The sequence below is a fragment of the Ruditapes philippinarum genome, unplaced genomic scaffold (genome assembly GCF_026571515.1).
Source record: "Ruditapes philippinarum isolate M1 unplaced genomic scaffold, ASM2657151v2 ctg238_1_1_1_1, whole genome shotgun sequence".
Taxonomy (NCBI): domain Eukaryota; kingdom Metazoa; phylum Mollusca; class Bivalvia; order Venerida; family Veneridae; genus Ruditapes; species Ruditapes philippinarum.
In genome coordinates, this window is record NW_026852535.1 from 207,014 (window position 1) to 230,278 (window position 23,265).

General features: G+C 33.3%; 1 protein-coding gene across 1 annotated transcript; it reads left to right on the plus strand.

Annotated features, from left to right (window-relative positions):
• The first annotated feature begins 46 nt into the window (after window positions 1-46).
• LOC132716445 (mediator of RNA polymerase II transcription subunit 23-like) lies at window positions 47-22,940 on the plus strand. The gene is made up of 14 exons (XM_060699722.1): window positions 47-219; window positions 3,735-3,854; window positions 4,252-4,376; window positions 8,684-8,795; window positions 9,429-9,521; window positions 10,024-10,128; window positions 11,354-11,423; window positions 12,174-12,286; window positions 14,670-14,765; window positions 15,308-15,508; window positions 16,196-16,282; window positions 17,474-17,697; window positions 19,413-19,486; window positions 20,153-22,940. Exons 1-14 carry the CDS (start codon window positions 160-162, stop codon window positions 22,771-22,773), a joined length of 4,101 nt encoding a protein of 1,366 aa, XP_060555705.1. The 5' UTR covers window positions 47-159; the 3' UTR covers window positions 22,774-22,940.
• Window positions 22,941-23,265: the final 325 nt, after the last annotated feature.

Consider the following 23,265-nt stretch of genomic DNA (forward strand, 5'->3'; position numbering starts at 1 on the left):
ACCAGAAAAGATTCTTATTTTTAACTTAATATTATTTAAGCGATTTTTTTCTTAAAATGTTTGTACATTGAAATTTCAAAATGGCCGCTGTCTGCAAAATAAAAAAGAAATGAAATTGAAAAACTAATTTACTGACAAGTTTTTCATCTGAGGACAACAATGACAGATATCGATGACAAAATTTCTGCTCAAGTAGCAAACACTGTCGCTGAAATACTGGTAAATATATGAGGAATAATGATATGTTGGGAAAATGTTTCTCAAATGATCTTATCGTCCACAAACCTGTTCGTCCATAATTTAATGATTTACGTTAAATAACTTTATCAGAAAATTTGAAATCACATAGATTAAGGATATAATATGAAATTAGGCAAAGCCTATGAACGGGGAAGTCGTTAAAAAATTCCTTTTATTCTTTCCGTTTTAAATTGTCATTCGGTATTACATGGGAAAAGAGTCAACTCGGCCCTATACCAACTCGGCACGGGTCAACTCGGCCCACTTTACAAAAATATATATAACGTATTAACTTTGCTTTGCATGTTGTTAAGGTAAATGAATAATGAGAAATATCTTATTATTATATAATTTTACATTGTAGATCTACTTCTACGGAAATAAAGTATATTTAGAAAAAAAAAGTTATTTATTTGTCTTGCAGATTCGATAAAATTAATATAGATCTAATGAAAATGTGTTTCCTTAGATGCATTTTGTTAAAGTACTATTCAAAAAATAAGAAACAAAAACGTGTTCACTTAATATCATAAGCTTCTAATTAATTGCAGGTGGCCACTAATCAAATTTGAATGAATGAGTTAGTTGGACACTGAAGGTATTTAAATTTACGGTTAAACCTACCACGAGTCAGAAATACAGTGAGATACGCAATCAGTTATCTTTACTCACTATTCTACTGATAAGAAAGCCTGTCTGCTGCTAGTTCGGAAACTGTCAATCCATGGATTATAAATAATTACAATAATTACAATAAATAGTGATAACACAAACCTAAATATTATTAATTGAAAAGTGGGCCGAGTTGACCCGTGCCGAGTTGGAATAGGGCCGAGCTGACTCGGGGGCCGAGTACGATTTAGGGCCGAGCTGACCCGGATTCGTATTACATGCACCGCTTCCGTTTTCACTCGGAACACTCGACGTTTATTATTTATCCGAAAAGTTGAGATTTGTTCCGTTATCGGAATACACCGCCTTTTATCATTGAGTTACATTGTAAATGGCGGCGCCGACTAGAACTGACACTGAAAATTTCATTGATAGGTATAGAATTCTATATATTTTTTAATTATTTTTTATTTGATTTTCTTTTAAATATACACGTGTAGTCTATAGCCGGGCAAGCCAAAGCCCGGACCTGCTTCGCGGGCCCGGTCTTTGACTTCCCCGTATTAAAATCGATTTTTGCGCGTTTCTTAGCCCAACTTGACTTAAAACGTCCTTTATTTTATTAAAGGGTTATTTTCACAATTAAAATAATCTAAATGAACGGACAGAGAGAAATGATTTGAAATTGTGCACTCCAAATAACTGGCCCAGAAAGGCATTAACTGGTGCACAAATGACAAAAAATGGTATTTCTAATCATGCCAATTAAGTAATAATAATAATAATAATAATAATAATAATAATATGAAATTAGGCAAAGCCTATGAACGGGGAAGTCGGTAAAAAATACTTTCATTTTTCCGTTTTAAAGGTGTCATTCGGTATTATATGTACCCACTTCCGTTTTCACTCGGAACACTCAACGATTATTATTAATCCGAAAAGTTGAGATTTGATACGTTATCGGAATACACCGCCTTTTATCATTGAGTTACATTGTAAATGGCGGCGCCTATTTAGAACTGACACTGAAAATTTCTTTGATAGGTATAGAACTCTATATATTTTTTAATTGTTTTTTGTTTGAATTTTCTTTTAAATATACACGTGTAGTCTATAGCCGGGCAAGCCAAAGCCCGGGCCCGCTTCACGGGCCCGGACTTTGACTTCCCCGTATTAAATTTACATAACACCCATTCTAACAGCATGCAATTAATATGAAAAAGGCAAAGTCTCAAAGCGAGCTCGATTTTCTTTTACCATGAAAAAGTATAAAATAATCGTTATTTTTATGTTATATTTTCCGTTTTAAAATTGCCATTCAGTATTTTTATACACTGCTTTTGTTTATTCTGGTTCCCTGTCGTATTATGGTTCCCATCAAAGTGTGCAGGACACCAGTCTTCATTTCTGTTTTCAATCAGGATACCACGGCCTTTATCAATTACCTTGTAATTTGAAAAGTTGCGATGTGTCAATTCAGTACTTCTGACGAAAGTTTTTAAAACCATCACTATCTAGCAGGTACACACGTTACTGTAAAGCGCGCTATGCGAGCAGGCCCTTCAGGCCAGCTCTACGATCTTGCTAATACTACGAAGTCAAAGGCTTGTTGACCCGGGCTTTGGCTTGATTGGCTATAGATTTCTATACCCAACAGTGAAATTTTCAGTGTCATTTCAAATGGGCGCCATCATTTTAAAGTTTGCATTTATATTTTACTTTACATTTTCCATTTTATAGGTGGCATTTGGTATTTCATGCACCTCTTCTGTTTTCACTTGACGATTATTATTAAGCCTAAAAGTTGCGATTGTTCTGTTATCTGATTCTGAATACTCAACCGAATATCATTGTTTGATTGAGTTACATTGAAAATGGCAGTGCCTAACTAGACATGGCACTGAAAATTTCACTGATAGGTATAGAAATCTATATATTGATAATTGATTAATTGTTTTTTATTTGATTTTCCTTAAAATACACACATGTAGTCTATAGCCGGGCTTGCCAAAACCTGGGTCCTCCGCTTTGCGGACCCGGCCTTTGACTTCAACGTAATTATAGCCGTATTATTCCGGCTTAATAAATCATTGTGTTATTCCAACTGAAAACAGAAGTGGCACATGAAATGCTGAATGATACCTTAATACAAAAAATGTAAAATAAAAAATTTACAGATTTTTTTTTACTGACTTCCCCATTCATAGGCCATGCATACGTGCATTTTATGAATAGGGAGGCAAAGCCTCTAAGGAAACTCTGACAGAATTGAGTATGAATGTAAACTGCATGGCCTATGAACATGGAAGTCCGATAAAACAATTTTTTACTTTCAAAATACGGCCATGTTATGTTTTATAGGATATCTAAATTGAATCTAACTCACCGTAGCGCTTTCCTGACATGGCCAACATTTGGGTTTTCACATTTTTTAAAATATTTAAATGTTTTCATATAAACAGTACTATGTATATGTGCAAACATAGCACAATAATAACATCTTACAGAAACTGTAAAAAATATTGAGCCATGTATCTTCAATTAAATATCAAACTTAAAAATTACCTTAAAATTGCGATGTTTTGCGAAATTTCCAAATCCACAATGAGTAAAGATACATTAAGTTCCTTGTGGCAATGCCATTCATAAAAAAGTATTCCTAGCAGGTTTAAACTTTGAAATCCAGTGATCATATTACATTTGTCCCATATTGAATATAATGTCCCATGTATGCATATTCTAACTAAATTTTAATACAAATAATGGAAAAGTTTGTGTGTAAACAGAAAAATGTTGCATTTTGTAATTTTACTGATGGACATATTTGTAGTGAGTTGAGATTATTACACATAAGTCATGAATGTTTGATTTAATTTCAGAGAGGTGAAGCTATAGAAGAAGGTTTTGCTGGTTATATCAAGCATACCCCTCAATCATTACAGAAAAAATATGAATATAACACAGAACTGCTTTCAAAATTATGGACAAATATTCCACAGGTATAACCAGTTTTTACAGTATGTTTGTAACAAATGAATCTAAATTATTGTTTATGAAATTGAAATGGTTATTTTTCTTCTTTTGCAAAAAAAAAGAAAAAAGAAAAGTTTTACAGTGAAAATTATTCCATTTATTTTTGGCTAAATTTTATTGATTTTTGATGTTATGACATAAAATTTAACATTGGTTGCTTATATGATAAAAACTTTTTGAAGGAGATATTCATACAGTGCAAGGATTATTTTGGACATTTGTCCTTTAAATGTATGTTGTTTCTTTTGTAAAATCAATGAATCAAAATTTTTAAGGATGAGTTCTAATGAAAATTTACTAAGTCATATATGTTCATGGTACATTATAGTCTCCAGTGTAATTATATTTGTTTCTGTCTTGTAGGAAAGCCATAGTGTGGGACTTAAAACTTATATTAATAGTTACTTTGATGTGAAGAATGTCAACAGGGTTGATCTATTGGCCAGTTTGTTACAAACATTGGCGGAGAAAAATGTTTTACAATCAAAGTAAGTGAAATTATGTCTCTGAATGTACCAGTATAAGTTTGATTAACATATATAGTTTTAGATCAGTATTTGAGTAGTGAATTTTAAAGTAACTTATCACAAAGAGACTATGTAAAGAATGAAAATCTTCATTGTGTATTTTTCACTGATTAAGATTTTTTCTCGTTTTCCCCTGTGTCATATTATATATCAAATTTTATAATACTGCAAGTTTGTAACGTCATTTTTCATTGGATAATCGTGACGTTTATATAGTTTTATATACATGGCTGCTGTCAATTCATGAAGAAATCTTACTTTTTTCTCTAAAAATGATTTTTGCTGTATTATAAATTCGTATAAAGATTGTTGACAGGTTATATGACCGTATATAAATGGCTGTTTGCAATATTACCCTCGCCTAACGGCTCGGGTTATATTTACAAATAGCCATTTATATAGGGCCATATAACCTGTCAACGGTCTTTATAACTAATAATATATATATAAAATTTGTGGATATTTCTGTACAAAAAAATGAAATTTATTATGATCTTAAAGCTACATTAAATAAATATATTAAAATATTTTTGCCGTCGGCCTAAAAGCCAAGCATTCTACAGTTTCATTAACCTTTTTAACAGTATCGTTGTAAATCTCATCAAATATTGTTCATAAATTAGGATTTTAAATGGAAAACCCCACGGTAACACTAAAGTTCGTATACGAATTTTAACATGCAAATGAAGACTATAATCAGCTCGTGTATGCGCTACGTCACGGTGTTATAGTTGCTATCCGGAACACAGCAAATATAAGATTTTCTTGTGCAAACACACTTTTACCGTTTAAGCTTCACGGTGCACGAGGCCTGTGGTTCAGAAAAATGAATCATCTCATAAAAAAGATTAAATTTGTATGAAAATATCCGTTACAATGCGGAAATATATCGTTAAATTAGGATTGCTACTTATAGTCATGTTTGTTGATTTAATATTGATGTACGAATGATCCGAAGGCGGAGTTTCTCATGCAAACAGAAATTGTACTACCGAATTCGCCACAATGAGGTTGCACATTTGTATGCTCATTAAACTCATTTTGGTTGTCTGGACACCAAAATAAGATCTGGAGTCAATATGAAACCCAATTTATTAATGAAATGTCGCTATTTCTTTTTTATGAAATTTATTTAATGTAACTTTAAGGGGTAAGTTTAATATTAAGCCTATACACAGTTGTATGAGTAATATTTTGATAGATCCATTAAAAGCTGTCCAGTTTAAGTCTTATAAATATGTAATGCAATAAATGTGAAAAAGACATGAGTTATTGCTCCTGTTTAAGTTTAACATCAGACCAGGCTACTGTTTGTCTCTGAGCTGTAAAGTTTGCTTTCAAATTGCTTAAATTTATAATAAATTGAAAATTGACTTATAAAATCAAAGCAAGACACATCTTTTACATGAATTCTACAGGGTGAAGGTAATTGCACATTCTTTTGATGTTAATGTGTTGACCGTCACTGCTGTCTTACAAATATGTTGAAAACTCTCTTTGGTATAAATGAAGTTATTGCCCTTGATATCCAATAGTATATTCATTATAATGAAATGATCAAATTCATGTTTAGGCAGCTACTTGCTTTTGGAAGATTTGTATTTTACCCCTTTATACACAATAGGCCTTTCTCAAATTATATGCATACTTTACATTCCATCACCAGAGAGAGGCTAACAGGGCATGAATGTAAACAAATAATGTCTGACCTGATAAGCCCTAGTGTGTTAAACTTACTGGGGAAATCTCTTTTTTATTCCACTCTGTTATTCTAATTCTAGTTATGATTATACCGTTAATTTTCATAAAATACCTAAGGATGTGAGTTTGATAAAGGAAAGGATTGTGAAAATAAGATGGATGAAAGAACATTTCAAGGTAAAATACCATTGTTCTTTTCTTTTTAAACCAAGCTACTTAAGATGTATTACTACTTACAATTTAATTACCCTGATTTCTCATTGTTTTAAATGTTTCATTAAATTATAAACATAATTATATGTTTTGTTCATCAATTTAATTTAATATATCACATTTATAATGATAACATTTCAAACATGATTGCTTCAGAATCTAAATCAATACCGTTTTTATACTAAAAAGCAATAACGGTTATTTTATGTACTATTTCAGATCCAATATTTTGCTATAGTTGCTCGTTTTGAAGCATTTCACACAATAAGATTAACAACCATGGACATAAATTCATATATGTCTGAAGAGAATAGATGTACCCTGTAGATGGTTCGACTGGAGTAATAATGAACAGACCAGTAAGATGAACACTAAAGAAGAAGATTTCATTACCTAATGAAAGGTATACACCAGACTTTATTTTCATTTTTTACACATAAACAAAGTTCTGCCCCTGTAAACAAATATATGTGCAATTAAAATATAAATTGATATATTCTAGAAATGTCATAATTCTTGTTTCCACTTCTAAATGAAATGTATATATTTTTCAGGAATTCCATTGGTAACAGTCATGAACACAAATTGACAACTGGTATTTGAATCGCCTTTAATTGTAATACCTCTTCATGGCAGTGGCATAACAGATGAAAAAGAAACTATCAAACATTTCAAAGAAGAATTACAGACCACACTAAGGAAGAAAACAAACAGTGATATTGAACGTTTGATACAAATAAATTTTCAAATTTTGACAGTTGTATGTCTTGTAGTGTTATACAGGACTTCCAGCAAAATTTACTTTATATTCATTACAGTTTTCATTGTTATAAAACATCAGCAAAAACATTAAGAGCGTTTATTATGATGCAAGCAAAACGATCAGCTTGACTGATGAATGTTTTTTTAGCATATTTTAAAGGACCATTTGTTCAGTCTTTTGCGTCTTGAATTTAAATAAAAACTTAAAAAAAGAAAGCATCGCATTACTTTGTTTTTAACATTGTGCTTTGTTACATATATGGTACAGCTGCAGGGAATATGTCAACATGTTAATTACATTTAATATGTTGTCCTTTTATTGCATTATATTGTTGAGAGAATATTTCTTGGAATGTTAAAAGAAGTGCTAAAACTCGATGCAGCCTTTCCTAACACCCTCCAACTGCAAGGTATTGCACAGGTTTTCTGCGAATGTTCAGTCCCCTAAGTACATGGAATATTTGGGGTTGGTAAGTCTAGGCAACATCCTCTGGAAGTGCCATGTTCCCCAATGATTTGTTATATACCAGCCAGTAGAGGGTTCCATTAATATGACCACATAATCAACTCAGACCAACTGGACAAGTGCAATAATCTAATGATACTTCAGCTTCGTCTTAAGATTTGACTGATATTTGCAATTAAATGATTGTATTTCGTTATATACTAAATATTTTATACTGTATAATTAATTACCTAGTTGATAATATATACGTTTTACGTTCTTTACTTAGCATGAAATGTATTTTTACATTGCTGTAAACAATATCATGTGTTATGATACTGAAAATCCATTGAAATTAATGTATAAGACTGAGTGTCATGTTAAAACAAAATATTATTTTGATTTGATAAGGCTGTCTGTAAAATTAACCAGTCTCTAGAGAGTCATCCAGAATTTTTTACTTTTAAATACAAAGTGAATAAAACTTTTTTACACTTTTTTTATTTCAAATGCTAAATTTAGGGGAAGTATGGTACAGAATTCAGCATCCAACTGTTTACATCTATTATCAGTTAATTGCTTTATACACTCTTGACCATCATGTATTTAGGTTAGCAATAAAATACTGATAACGCAGATAATGTCTATTTAAGTTGCAAAGAATTTACCTGATATTTATACTGACAAAGAATATTAGAAATTACTTGGAATTATCATAAACTTTAATTCACTTATCAGGTCTTGTATATTCTTCACTGTATATAGTGTAAATTAAACCCTTTGTTGATTTATTTATCTCCAGAAGAGATTTTTGTAATATTAAATATAGTTCTCAACAAGTATGTAGCAAACAGAACATTATCAAGATCTCTGACACTGTAGAAAAATCTTTCGGCCATATATTCGTGATATGTTTACATAAAGCAGATACCGAAGCTTGCCCTGTTAGCCTCGTTCTGAGAAATCTATGAATATGTATGAGGTAATATTAAGAAGGGTCTATATGGATAGAAATGTATATATTTCATTTGTGCTTCTGCAACCATATACATGTAGTTATATTCATTAATTAAACATGTATAAATATGTTGTGAATAAGGATAAAATACCATGTTTAAACATAGAACTTTATTTCTTATTTGACAAGGTTGATCTGTGAGACATTGCTGGACCATGAGAAGATGGTGTATATGAATGTTAAACCTTTCATCAGAGCCTTCCAGCTAATCAGAAAGCTTGTGGGAGGAGTTGACTACAAGGTAAACACACCCATTCCTCTTTTCTTTCAAATGAAGATACAAACTTTTTCAAAACATACAGAAAAATTTGCTATTTTATATTCAGTCAAATACAGGTTATTTCTCAGTATCTAAGAATACTGTCTTTGTGTCATTTGTCCAGCTGGTATTAAAGTTCAGTTTTTGAAAGAGATGATTTTTAACTTAAGAGTAAGGTGAGGAATCTATCAGTCTAGCTTCAGGAATGTCAGTGGTTCTACTCAGGTGCTTGTGTGTGACTGAAATAATGTATGGAGGGGCATCTGAATGCAACATGACCCTCCTCCACTTACTTGAAATTTATAGTTTTACCAAAGTGCATATACATGCACATTTCATTGTCTTAGAGTGAGACTGTTGTAGGCGAGTTTCAGTATTGAAGTAGATATAATATTATTGAATTACAGTGATATTTCTTTTTTTTCCTACAAGTTATTGGGACTTTATCCTAATCGGTCGAATAAAGACAAAATGTATTTCTACCCTCACTGAATTGAGCTTAAGCATTTATAATTTCTGTATATCTAGGAGATATTTTTATATATCATAGGTAAATAGCTCTAGCACACATAATTTCTGCTTGTCTAGGAGTATGGAGATATTTTTATATTACAGGGTTGTCGTGACTTGTTGAGGATGATATTACATAATCATAACATTGAGACACAAAATGCTAATATTCTACCCCAAGTCGAGGCCATGATAGCAGTAAGTGGCTAAAATATTAGTTACGTGTAATAAGTATATTAAATATAGTATAGGGAATTATTGCCAATGACAATTTTTCATTTCAAAGCTATATTTTGGTAACTGTACATAATAAAACTGATGAAATGTTTGATTATTTTACATGTGCTCTAGAGAAGTCCTGTGGAAAAAATCAGTCTGTTTATTTGTCAGTCATTAGTAATTCTAGGGTATTATAATGAGCTTTAGCAACACAGCATTTCTATAATTGTCTCCTCCTGCTTCAAATATAGTACTGAAAAATTGTGGGTTTTACAGGTTAAGATTTAAATAACAGAAGATAAATTTCAGTAACGAGCAATATTGTTTGGTCAAACAGCATTAATGATCAGACTGTGTCAGATCTGGGTGGTTGCATAGACAAGTCATTTCATTTAATTAGCAAATAAAACAATTTAATATTGTATTCAGATTATTGTGTAGTTAAGAAATACAAAGTTAATGTGCTTTGTTTTGTTTTCAGGTGGTAGCATATATTCTTGACCGCAAGGTATGTCTATTACCAAGCTACCTAGCGGTCAATGAGATTACCAAGATGAGCCCTGAAATAAAGAACTGGCCTCATTGGGTAAGTTTAACTGTCTTACAGGTCATTAACCATTAACCTGTTAACCTGCAAGTGATAAACTGGCCAGGCTCTATACTGAGGATAGCTCACTTATTGTAGTTTGATATTGATAGTAGCAGTCATATGACCTATACTGTGTTGATGCGCCTTAAAACCCAACTGCAAAAAAATAAATGGATATTGAAATCTTGTTTACATTAATTAGACTGTTCCAAAGAGAAAGCTTGGAAAATCCATTACACATATTCAGAAGATAAATGGCTAGAATTTCAAGCTAAGCTAATTTCTAGTTTGTGGAAAAGCTAATTTCTAATTTCTATTTCTAATTTCTGTAAGCTTTGGTTCTATTTGTGCCCATCATACTTTAAATACTACTTAATTGGGCATCATAGGTCGTCATAAACTTTCACCAGAAAGTCTGTAAGTTGCTGCATTATCTCAGACCTACAATGAAAAACAAGCAATAACTCTTTTCAGTTGACTTTTAAGTAAGACTAATCATTTTCATAAAGATGTGTATGTATATACTGGCATAAATTTTAAATTTGTTTAAATATTTATCAAAAAAAAAATACATGTGATGGAGACAGTAACAACTTTGCAATGTATTTTCATACATATGAACTCTACCACTTTTAGCGGGAGACTTCCACTTTCTTCGGCCATATTTTCAAAGATTTTTCTTAAAATAAGGGGTATTTTCACAAATTAAAGAAATCTCCCTCTTTTTGGTGTCGGAACTTTCTTCTTTGTCGGAACTTTCTTCTTTGTTTATTGCAAATTCTAAAATCTCCCTCTTTTTCAAGAAAAATCTCCCACTTGATCATCAAAAAAAGTTCATATGTATGTATTTTATATAAGTACATTTGTTACATTGTATTTACAAGTGGTTTCATATCTCAGTGATATTTGAATATAAACAAAAATTGAAATCATGCCTTATCAATATCATAGATGTACATTTGTTTTAGAATAACAGAGTTTTTTTTAAATCAATCTGAAATGTTTTGTTTGATCAAATTATAGGTTAGATAGCTTACTGCTAGCACTTTTATATGTCTTCTAAAACAATTTACGTAACCAGAAGCCCTCCAAGTTCTGTCATTTTACTGCAATTTTGTTTTGTTTTTCATTTTAGTCATTAATGAAATTGTTTGTGTATTATTTTATACTGTATTGGTGATGAGTTAATGTTAACATCAAGTTCTTTAATTGTTTCATACAGAAGATGGGCAGGTTGCTGTCAGAATTTGTCTACAGTTTCAGACCAGTAGCTCAGATGGTCACAATATCGGGTATGTAATGTACTTAGTTTTTCCCATTAATACAGTGTTACTGTTTACCAAAGTCTGTCTGTCAAACTCAATAGGGGAGCAGCTGATTTACTGACCCTCTGGCAAGACAAAATTTCTCCCTGACAATCGATCTATAATATTGAGTTCAAGGGCTATTTGTCTTGCACAGCTGATTCAAAAATCATTTGATAAATTGATATTAATAACCAGTAGTATTTGGTCACTTGCAGAAAAATTGTCTTTAACTGGTTAGTTATCCAGGAAAACCAGTAAATTGGACCCACAACTGAGATATGACTAGAATGAAATGACATTTTGCCTGCCAGCACATCACTACTTTCTTGCCCAACTCAGTTACTGTTGTTTACAAACTTTAAGTATTCTTGATTATTAAAATAGAACACTATTTTGATGGGAGATGGTCAAACACTTAGACAAAATATTTAAACTTTAGCACAGTCAGAATTCTTGAACAGTATATTCATCTCTTAAATATATTGATATGAAATTTTAAGTCAGAGGATGTATTCTTATTCATTTGTTATGATAAATTTATATCATGTATTTTACCCATCCAAATTAGAGTAATCCCCTCTTTATATTTTGAACTACTCATCGATTATTTAAGGATTTCGTTATCAAAATTGCTAATAGTGATCAAGCAAATGTGCAGGAGCTGGTCTAACTGCAAATTAGTACCATTTATAAATGTAAAACAAGTTTATGTCAGACATTCCTTTTGTATTTTAGGGAGATCCTATCTGTTGCCGGTAGTTGGACATTCTGTTGCCACAAATAATGTGTGGAGATTGAACTCGAAAGATCTGAAATTCTCACTCAGTGGACCTCTGCCTTACAGTAGGGTGAGTATTTGTATATGAAATACAATCATTACACTTTGATATCAATACCAACCTTTGAATATTAAAATCAAGATTGGTATAAATTTACAGTGGTGTTAAACCTGAAAAGATTTTGTAACCATGCGATTAAATGGTTTTACCACACTTGTCTTTAATATAAAAATAGTGATCTATGAAATGTTAACATGCTACAGTTACTCACTTTGGTGGTGGTGGTGTTGGCAGTTTTCACTCCGGATCAAGACAGTAAGCGACATTGAATTCACCAGAGCACAGTTCAACCACCGCATCACTTTTCTACACTTGTTTATTTATAATCTTAATCTGAAACTCATATGATAGACAGAGATGAGTATGTGTTATTTGATGTATCTAGAGGTAGCAGTTTTTCGTAACCATAGACATTTTTAGTAACAATTAGATCTGTGTCTTGGAAGGTGTTTATTTCTAAGACATAGGGCATTTCTAAATTCTTTAACATTAGAAAGATAATAAGTAATTTTCAGTTAGAGCAATAGGAAATGTAACTCACAATTCTTTATTTAAAGTCACGACATCCAGAACATGTAGTCACAACATCCAGTACATGTAGTTATGACATCCAAAACATGTAATCATGACATCCAGAACATGTAGCCATGACATCCTGAACATGTAGCCATGACATCCAGAACATGTAGTCATGACATCCAGAACATGCATTCATGACATCCAGAACATGTAGTTATGACATCCAGAACATGTAGTCATGACATCCTGAACATGTATTCATGACATCCAGAACATGTAGTTATGACATCCAAAACATGTAATCATGACATCCAGAACATGTAGCCATGACATCCTGAACATGTAGCCATGACATCCAGAACATGTAGCCATGACATCCTGAACATGTAGTCATGACATCCAGAACATGTAGTCATGACATCCAGAACATGTAGTCATGACATCCAGAACATGTAGTCATGACATCCCGAACATGTAGTCATGACATCCTGAACATGTAGTTATGACATCCAGAATATGTAGTTATGACATCCTGAACATGTAGTCATGACATCCAGAACATGTAGTCATGACATCCTGAACATGTAGTCATGACATCCTGAACATGTAGTCATGACATCCAGAATATGTAGTTATGACATCCTGAACATGTAGTCATGACATCCAGAACATGTAGTCATGACATCCAGAACATGTAGTCATGACATCCTGAACATGTAGTCATGACATCCAGAACATGTAGTCATGACATCCTGAACATGTAGTCATGATATCCAGAACATGTAGTCATGACATCCTGAACATGTAGTCATGACATCCTGAACATGTAGTCACGACATCCCGAACATGTAGTTATGACATCCTGAACATGTAGTTATGACATCCTGAACATGTAGTTATGACATCCTGAACATGTAGTTATGACATCCTGAACATGTAGTTATGACATCCTGAACATGTAGTTATGACATCCTGAACATGTAGTCATGACATCCAGAATATGTAGTTATGACATCCAGAACATGTAGTCATGACATCCAGAACATGTAGTCATGACATCCAGAACATGTAGTCATGACATCCAGAACATGTAGTTATGACATCCTGAACATGTAGTTATGACATCCTGAACATGTAGTTATGACATCCTGAACATGTAGTTATGACATCCTGAACATGTAGTTATGACATCCAGAATATGTAGTTATGACATCCAGAACATGTAGTTATGACATCCAGAACATGTAGTCATGACATCCAGAACATGTAGTCATGACATCTAGAACATGTAGTAATGACATCCAGAACATGTAGTCATGACATCCAGAACATGTAGTCATGACATCTAGAACATGTAGTCATGACATCCAGAACATGTAGTCATGACATCCAGAACATGTAGTCATGACATCCTGAACATGTAGTTATGACATCCTGAACATGTAGTTATGACATCCTGAACATGTAGTCATGACATCCAGAATATGTAGTTATGACATCCAGAACATGTAGTTATGACATCCTGAACATGTAGTCATGACATCCAGAACATGTAGTCATGACATCCTGAACATGTAGTCATGACATCCAGAACATGTAGTTATGACATCCTGAACATGTAGTCATGACATCCCGAACATACTCCCATTTTTATTGCACACCTCCTGTCTGTAAAGATTCTGCTTAAGTGTCCACTCCTATATGGTGTCTTACTTCACTACAAAACATACTAAGAAAGTATCAATATGCGGGCATAATGCAGCATACCTTCTCTTTGTGCCAAAACAGAGTAAAAAGCATAACAATTTGAACAGATTTATTTCTCTTTAGACTGATTCCAGGTTTATATAGATAAATTACTACTTGTTTTCAGGAGGTACAGGAACCCCAGTCTGGGTTGCTACGTTATGTTTTAGAACAACCTTACTCACGAGATATGGTGGGCAGTATGCTTGGACTGAACAAACAGGTATTGTTTATTTTTGTAACACTTTGATAACAAGCTTTGTGTAGAATTTAAAAAAATACATGTTATATCTTATATATGGTGTATCTTATGTACATTTAAAAATTGTCAATTCAAATAAGTACATGTAATAGATTCTGATTTTCATTTGTTTTTAGTATGTTTCTTTTATCATACTTTCTTTTATTATACATGTACTTGACATTATATGCTTGACATTCTTTTTAAACTGTCTAGAAGTTAATTTGTTTTTAGCTGGACTATCGGAGAGAGTCTGGACTATTGTAATCACCCAAGCTTTGGCGCCATACTTTGGTTAAGTTTAAGAACCGGTACTCTGCATTTCTTATTTTTTGAGTTATTGCCCTTTGTTAATTTTCATATTTCATATTTGTCCTGGCCATTTCTCCTAAACTATATTGTTCACCAGGCGACACATCCGACTCGCAGAGTTGTAGTTTAAGGCCAAATTGGCCGTCACTGTGAAATCTCTTTACTTGTCTTTACATATATACTTAAGACATTCTGCCTTCTATTTGATACAGGTGAAACAAAGGTGTGAAGTTCTAGAGGAACAACTGGTGAACTTGGTAGTCTCCGCCATGGAACATTCAGAGAATCTAGATTCCTCGGCAGACCCAGGTTTGAGCCACCTCCTCTGGCAACACCTATCAAGTCAGCTTATATACTTTGTGTTGTTCCAGTTTGCATCATTCCCACATATGGTTATTTCATTATATGATAAAGTAAGTACAATGTACATGTAAAATCAAAACATCTGGCACATATTGTCTGTCATATCAAATAAGATTGTAAATTAGAAATGTTTGTACAACTCAAGTCAGTATGTGACGTTTTATCCTGTGATATATATATCTGTGTAACAGATATATGTAACAGATTGGACGCTGATTTCAGGGAAAATGAAGAAGTTTTTTTATATATATAAATGTAATTAATTGTGAAATGTATCACTAAGCCTATTAATCATGTAAGATCAAAAGTTGAGATAAGAAGTTGATTTTAGCACAGCTGTCAGATAAAAGTTAATTGCTTTATTTTTCTATAGATATATTTCCTACAAGGTAAATGTACTCATAGAATATGTAATTAATCATTTTAACAGCTGTTTTTATGTATAGTGCACATATGGCATACGGGAGAAAAAAGCAAAAGTTATTTTTCAATGATGTGTTGTAATACATGCTTAGGTTACTTTTGATACATAATTATTATTTCATAATTTAGTTGAATTTAGTATAGATATAAAATTTGCCGTTATTTCATTTCTGAAAACTTTTGATACAGATGTCAAAGTAGAAATAAAAACTTTTCATTCAGGTCTACATTTGTTATTATCTATATAAGGGACCTGAGGTGAAAGGAATTTTGATATATTTGTATAAAATCATTTCGTACTGTTTCTATTTCAGTTAAAAGATAGAAAGTTGAACAAAGGGAGGGACCATTTAATGTGGGTTTTGCTACAGTTTATCTCTGGAAGCATACAGAAAAACCCTGTAAGTACTGTACCCACTATAGTCAAACCTGTGTGTAAGAGGTTGGAGACAACTTCTGAAAAAACACAGCTGTGTTATATTATACAATTATTGACTAGTGAGCCATTGAATATGATGTGAAACTCACCAGCAGTTGACATATTGACCTAGGCAATAGCCGAGGTCAAGTGACTTTCTGCCGGTTAATATCACATCATATTTAATGGCACACTAGTCAATAATTGTTTTATTATATGAATAGGCTATACAAATTTAATAAAAAAATCACAGAAAGTACAACCTAATACATGTATGTTTCATTGAAGCGCGGAAAAAACAACTACGCGACGCAGCGCATACAAAAGTAATTCAAGTTTATACTCACCATTGCGGTGTAACTTTTAACTTTAATAGTAAAGTAATGATATTTTAATCGAGAAATATACCATAAAGAACAAAACGCAACAATTATTTTTTTAATAATCACGGGTACTTAACAGCATTTGATATATGGTCATTGAATATGAGTCTCAATCTATTTTTAGATTGGGAAATTCTTATTTAGCCAGTGAATATGATACTACAATCAGTGAATATGATTCTATAAAAAGTCCTGTTGACTACTGTTTGGACCAATGAGATTGCAGCTATATTTAGATCAATAATGATAATATTGAAACACTGTTGGGAAAAGGCGTAAAATGAAACAAACAAATAATCAATAATAATAAATATAACGTGTAATTTTAATACATGCTGTTCCCATAATAATTATTACCTCCCCTGGCTGCCATTTTTAGGATTATATTCCTAAGATAAGATAAAAATCTCTCATAATTCTTTCATCTTCATGAAAAATGGGATAAAAACTTTAACATATTGGTACATATATAATATTTTCCCTTATATGTATTAAAGAATTTGATAATGTTAGTATCATTATATAATATATAGAATATTGACCCCCAAAATGGCTGCCACTTTTTGGCATTGTAAAAATCAGGAACTATCTATAGATATAAGAATTTAATACCTTAAACCTTATGTAATACTACTTGTGTTAGTTATAAAAATATGACCTAAAAGATGCAAATTAGTTTGTATACAAGTATGATTTAAGTAAATCTTTATATTATATTAAAGTGTCTGAATAAGGTTTGTTATTTGTTAACTAAATGTTATATACTATATAATTGATATATATTTTTATAGTTGAGTGATTTTCTGCCAGTATTGAAGCTGTATGATTTACTGTACCCTGACAATACAACTATAGCCGTACCAGATGTCTCGAAAGCTAGCTCCACCCACACTGTGGCAGCTACGTGTATCTGGATACATCTGAACATGAAGGCCAATACGGACAATGTACAGTTACAGAGACCAATACCACATGCTCTAAGAGAACACCAGGAGGCACTCGGACAACATCTAGAGTAAGTTTGATATAAATATACTTGTCTTAAATACAGTACATGAATTGTTACATTTTGTAGTCATATTTTGGTTGCAATCATTTTTGTTCTGCAAGTAATTTTGTAGTTGAAAAAGGCACCTACATGAAGTTGAAAAAACACACAAGTATTTAAGCAGCTTTGAGGAAAATCCTCTGCTTAAAATTCCCATTTTATTAAAAGTAAGTGAAATGTTCCAAAATAATGGTATGAAAATGCAGCATTTGATAGAGTACAAGAAACAGTAGTCAGCACCTGAATTATTAAATATCAAATTAGTAGAGAGATTTACAAAAGTCAAGGACTTCCTTCTCAATCCTATTTCTTAATTGTTGTGTGTTTTGTTATGCCCCCGCCATGTAATGGCCGGGGCATATAGTGTTACCCTGTTCCGTCCTTCCGTCCTTCCGTCATTCCGTCATTCTGTCATTCCGTCATCATCAGTTTCCGTTCATTATCTTAGTAACGGTTGCACATATTCAACTCAAATTTGACATATGGATATGTCATCAGAAAATACAGGTCAAGTTCGAATTTGGTCATGGTTCGATGATTTTTGCCAGAGTTATGCCCCTTTTACTTTGAAAATAATATGAAATTTTCAGTTTCCGTTCATTATCTCCCCAACGGTACAACATATTCAACTCAAATTTGACAGATGGATATGTCAAGAGAAAATACAGGTTAAGTTTGAATTTGGTCATGGTTTGATGATTTTTGGCAGAGTTATGCTCCTTTTACTTTGAAAATAATATGAAATTTTCAGTTTCTGTTTATTATCTCCCCAACAGTACAACACATTCAACTCAAATTTGACATATGGATATGTTTTTGGAATGCCCAGGCCCAGTTCGAATTTGTTCATTGTTCAATGATTTTTGGCAGAGTAATGCCCCTTTCACTTTGAAATTAATATGAAATTTGCAGTTTCTGTTCATTATCTATCCAACAGTGTTACATATTCAACATAAATTTGACATATGGATATGTCAAAGGAATGGGCAGGTCAAGTTGGAATTTGGTCATGGTTCAATGATTTTTTTGGCAGAGTTATGTCCCTTTCACTTTGAAAATAATATAGATACATCTTAGGAATAAGCAGTTTAAGTTTGAATTTGGTCGTGGTTCAATGATTTTGGACAAACTTATCTTTCTTGAATATTGGAATAATTTTGAACTTTCAGTTTCAGCACTCATACTTTTGTGGAAATGTATGTAGCCATTATTTTGGCTACAAATATGAAATATGCTATTTTCAAAAGGTTAACACTGAATAATTTCAGTGCCTTGAACATTGTATGGAAATGGTTTGTGTTAACATTGAAAAGTTTTAAGGGCTTTGAACTTAAAATGAAAACAATAATTTGTGCAAACAAATTTGGAACTAAATATTATAACATCTGAAATTTTGGCTGCATGCGGGGGCATCCGTGGCATGATGACACATTTCTAGTTTATATACTTATGTATGTAAGTAATGAAATTAATATTTTTTTAACTAAATATCAAATTAATTGTTAGCTAGACAATGTTAGGACTAGGGAGACTTATTGTACTCAACCTGGCATCTAGATCACTCTCCGGGTAAGTTTTTGTGTGAGCCAGGTCATTTTATAATTGAAGAAAAAAACAACAAATAACAAACAAGACAAATGAAAATAATCAACTGTAACTGATAAATACATGTTTACTTTCAGGAGTTTAAAACAGAATTTAGGAAACAGAAGTTTACCAGGGAATGACTACAGAATCCCATTACTCTGTAATGCTTGTAAGTAGTTGTTTATACATTATAGATACAATTAATGATGATTTTATTGTTAAAACTATTTTGCAACTTGTTTTTCACAGAAATGAATGTGTTTTATTGAAATAAGAATCTATTCTCTGTTAAGATACTTTTAGGCAGTTTTTGCATACACTAGTACTGAAATTTTATTATAGAACTTGCCCAGCATTGATTTTAGAGCTGTCCATTTTTAAAGGGTTTCAGTTTTTAAAGGGCTATTTAATTCAAGACCCAAAAGTAAAATGTCTACAAAAAAAAAAGGCTGACAAGACATTGTACTGATGGCTGAAATAAGTCATCAGGAATTGTCAGAAATGTAAGAAATTAGAATATATGTAATTGAATTATTAAGTACAAAGTAAAAATACCTGGAAAAAACCAAACATGACCTCATTTTAAAAACTAAATATAAGTATTCGTGAAGCTTCCATAATTAAAAAAAAAATATATGCATATACCATTTTGCTGTTAGATTATGGGAAGCAAATTTGTGTAATGTTCCAAAAAGGACTATACATGTCTATAAGGGTTAAAAAAATGTAATTCATGAACTTTAGAAGAAAATTTTAGTTGCATAGTTTTTTTTTGCTTTTGCAATTATACGTGATGTATCAGTATGTTAAACATATTAAAACATTATATTTTCAGACAGCACTAACCCCCAGTTGTTCAACTTACCCATGAGTATATTAGTTGAGAGTATCTGTGGTAACAACAGTAAAAACACTTGTTTCCTACCTGGTAACTTAGTGGCAGCCCACCCGACACAACCACTATCCATGAACCTTCTGGACTCGCTTACAGTCCATGCCAAAATGAGTCTGATCCACAGCATAGTCTCAAAGGTGATTCGCCAGGCTAAAAGTAAGAGCACAGCAGCTCTTGCACCGGCTTTAGTCGAGACCTACAGTCGTTTGTTAGTCTACATGGAAATAGAATCTCTTGGAATAAAAGGGTTCATAAGTCAGTTACTTCCTACTGTATTTGCGAGTCATGCCTGGGGTATTCTTCACACTCTTCTGGAGATGTTTAGTTATCGTCTGCATCACATACAGCCTCATTATCGAGTTCAGCTTCTAGGTCATCTGCATACGTTATCTACAATCCCATTGACCAATCAGAATCAACTTCACCTTTGTGTTGAAAGCACTGCCCTTAGATTGATCACAGGGCTAGGCAGTGCAGAAGTGCAACCCCAGTTGTCTCGAATCTTCAATGAACCGAAGACAGCCGGTTTCCTGTCGCAGGATTCTGAGGAATTGAATCGAGTTCTGGTTCTTACCCTTGCTCGAGCAATGCATGTAACGGGATCCGAGTCATTCTCAACAAACTGGTGCAAGGACATCCTGGCAACAATTATCCAGAGTACACCACACTCCTGGCCATCACATACTTCCACCTGCTTCCCAACATGCCTGAATGAATTCTTTCATCAAAATCCCATCCCTAGAGAAGATAAGGTTAACCTAAAGAGAAATGTTGAGACTGAGTACAAGAAATGGAGAAGTATGGCTAACGAGGCAGACATTATCGCCCATTTCAGCATGCAAGGCACTCCACCGTTATTCCTCTGCATCATTTGGAAGAACCTTATTGATGATAGCAGAATTGCTCCCATAGCCTACAGAGTGCTTGAAAGAATAGGACCAAGAGCTTTGTCCGCTCATCTACGCATGTTTTGTGACTTCATTGTATACGAGTTCTGTCTCGCTGGGAACCAGAGTTATTTTACACGATACATAGAGGCGATCAACGACATGGTGTGGAAATGTAATATTCTCACAATTGACAGACTGGTTCTTTGTTTGGCTCTACGAAACCTGGAGAATAATGAAGCTCAGATTGCTTTCTACATCATTTACCAGATTCTGGTGCGGTCATCTGATTTTAAGAACCGGGTAGCCGACTTCCTGCGGGAAAATACACCGGACCATTGGTTACAGAGCAATTGGCATGATAAGCACATGACGTTCCATAAGAATTATCCAGAGAAGTTTTTCTATGAGGGAATACAGGATCTGAATAGCCCAATACAGCATCAGTATCTTCCGGTGTACTTCGGCAACATCTGTTTACGGTTTATTCCGGTGCTTGATATTCTCATTCATCGATTGATAGAGATGTCTTCTGTACAGAAATTCCTGGAGAGCATTCTGGACAATTTGGGCGGGCTTTATAAGTTCCATGATCGACCAATTACATACCTGTACAACACATTGCATTATTACGACAACAAGTTGGCTAACAGGTCAGGTCTTAAGAGAAAGCTTGTGGGTGCCATTATCCGAGCACATCAGGAAATTCATCCAAACAACTGGTGTCTCACAGAAGATTATCAGAGGTACTTACAGATGTCTGCCGATACTACAAACTGGATACCAGAGCAAGATTACTACATCCGTTTGATTGGCAGGCTGGTTGAAACTATAGATGGTCAGTCACCATTTCCCAGCTGTGATTGGCGATTTAATGAATTCCCAAACCCAGCAGCTCATGCATTACATGCGACATGTGTTGAACTAATGGCTCTACCAGTTGCCAGTCAGAATGTGGGGGTGGCTATCCTAGATGTTGTCTTGAAAAGTGCTTCACAACTTCCTAGAGAGAAACTGATGGGATGGATGAATGCGGTGGGTCTCGTACTTACTGCTTTGCCCGAGACTTACTGGAATGTCTTAAATGAACGCATCATTGAGACGATGCAGAGTTCACTTCTCACAAACCTGGGTCGCACTTTCTTTGAGATGTTCGACTTCCTCACATGTCAGAGTATGTATGTAGAATCAACATGCACTTACGTCGTGGCTCTTGCACACGCGGTATGGCATCATGCAGGGATCGGTCAACTGAGTGTTCTTCCCCAGTTTGTCAAAGAAAAAATCAAATGTTGTATTAAGACAGAGGAGCAGTTTCTCTTTCTATTGTATCTGATAGGACCGTTTCTGTCCCGGTTCCACATCGAGAGAACAAGATGTCTGTTAGATTTAACCGTTGAACTGTATGAGATCTTAGCAAACATTGACAAATCATGCGACCATCTTCATCACATGGACATTATCACTGATTTTCTGTACCATATTAAGTACATGTTTGTCGGAGATGGCGTAAAGAACGAGGTGGATAAGGTGATTCGAAACCTGAGGCCCGCTCTGCAGTTACGTCTTAAGTTCATTTCTCACACCAATGTTGATGAAACTCCGGTTGCTACCCCACGGGAAAGCATTTCCTCTGCAGGACTCGAGTCAAAAGGAAAATATTTCGGTGAATGAAGTGCTAGTGTAAAGTCAAGTGTGACAGTGCTGTCATCATGTTATAACATTATTACATGAGTGCATCAGATGCGCAGTTTACATTGAAATCATGTTCCATTCATTTTGTTCCTATTGACATCTATTGACCGTTTCTTATTGTTCATGGATTTATTTATGTGTGTTAATAACTTTTGTGATGCATTTTATTCATCAAGATAATTTTTGAAATCTTAAGATATTTTTGTATCATCAAAATGTTAGTTTATACATGTATATTTCATGGGTTTATTACTGTTTTATTTTATGAGAATGTTAAAACAATTTGATAAATCATGAATACATGTACATCATATCCCTGTATCAAGACTGTCATAAAAATTAGAAGATTTTGGAAAAAAAATGTCACCATATTTGTGCAATAAATACATTTTTTGCCATTTTCATCAACAATTTTATTATCAATTTTTTTCTGTGAAATTGTCAGTTGCTTTCCTTTTGGACATTTTTTTT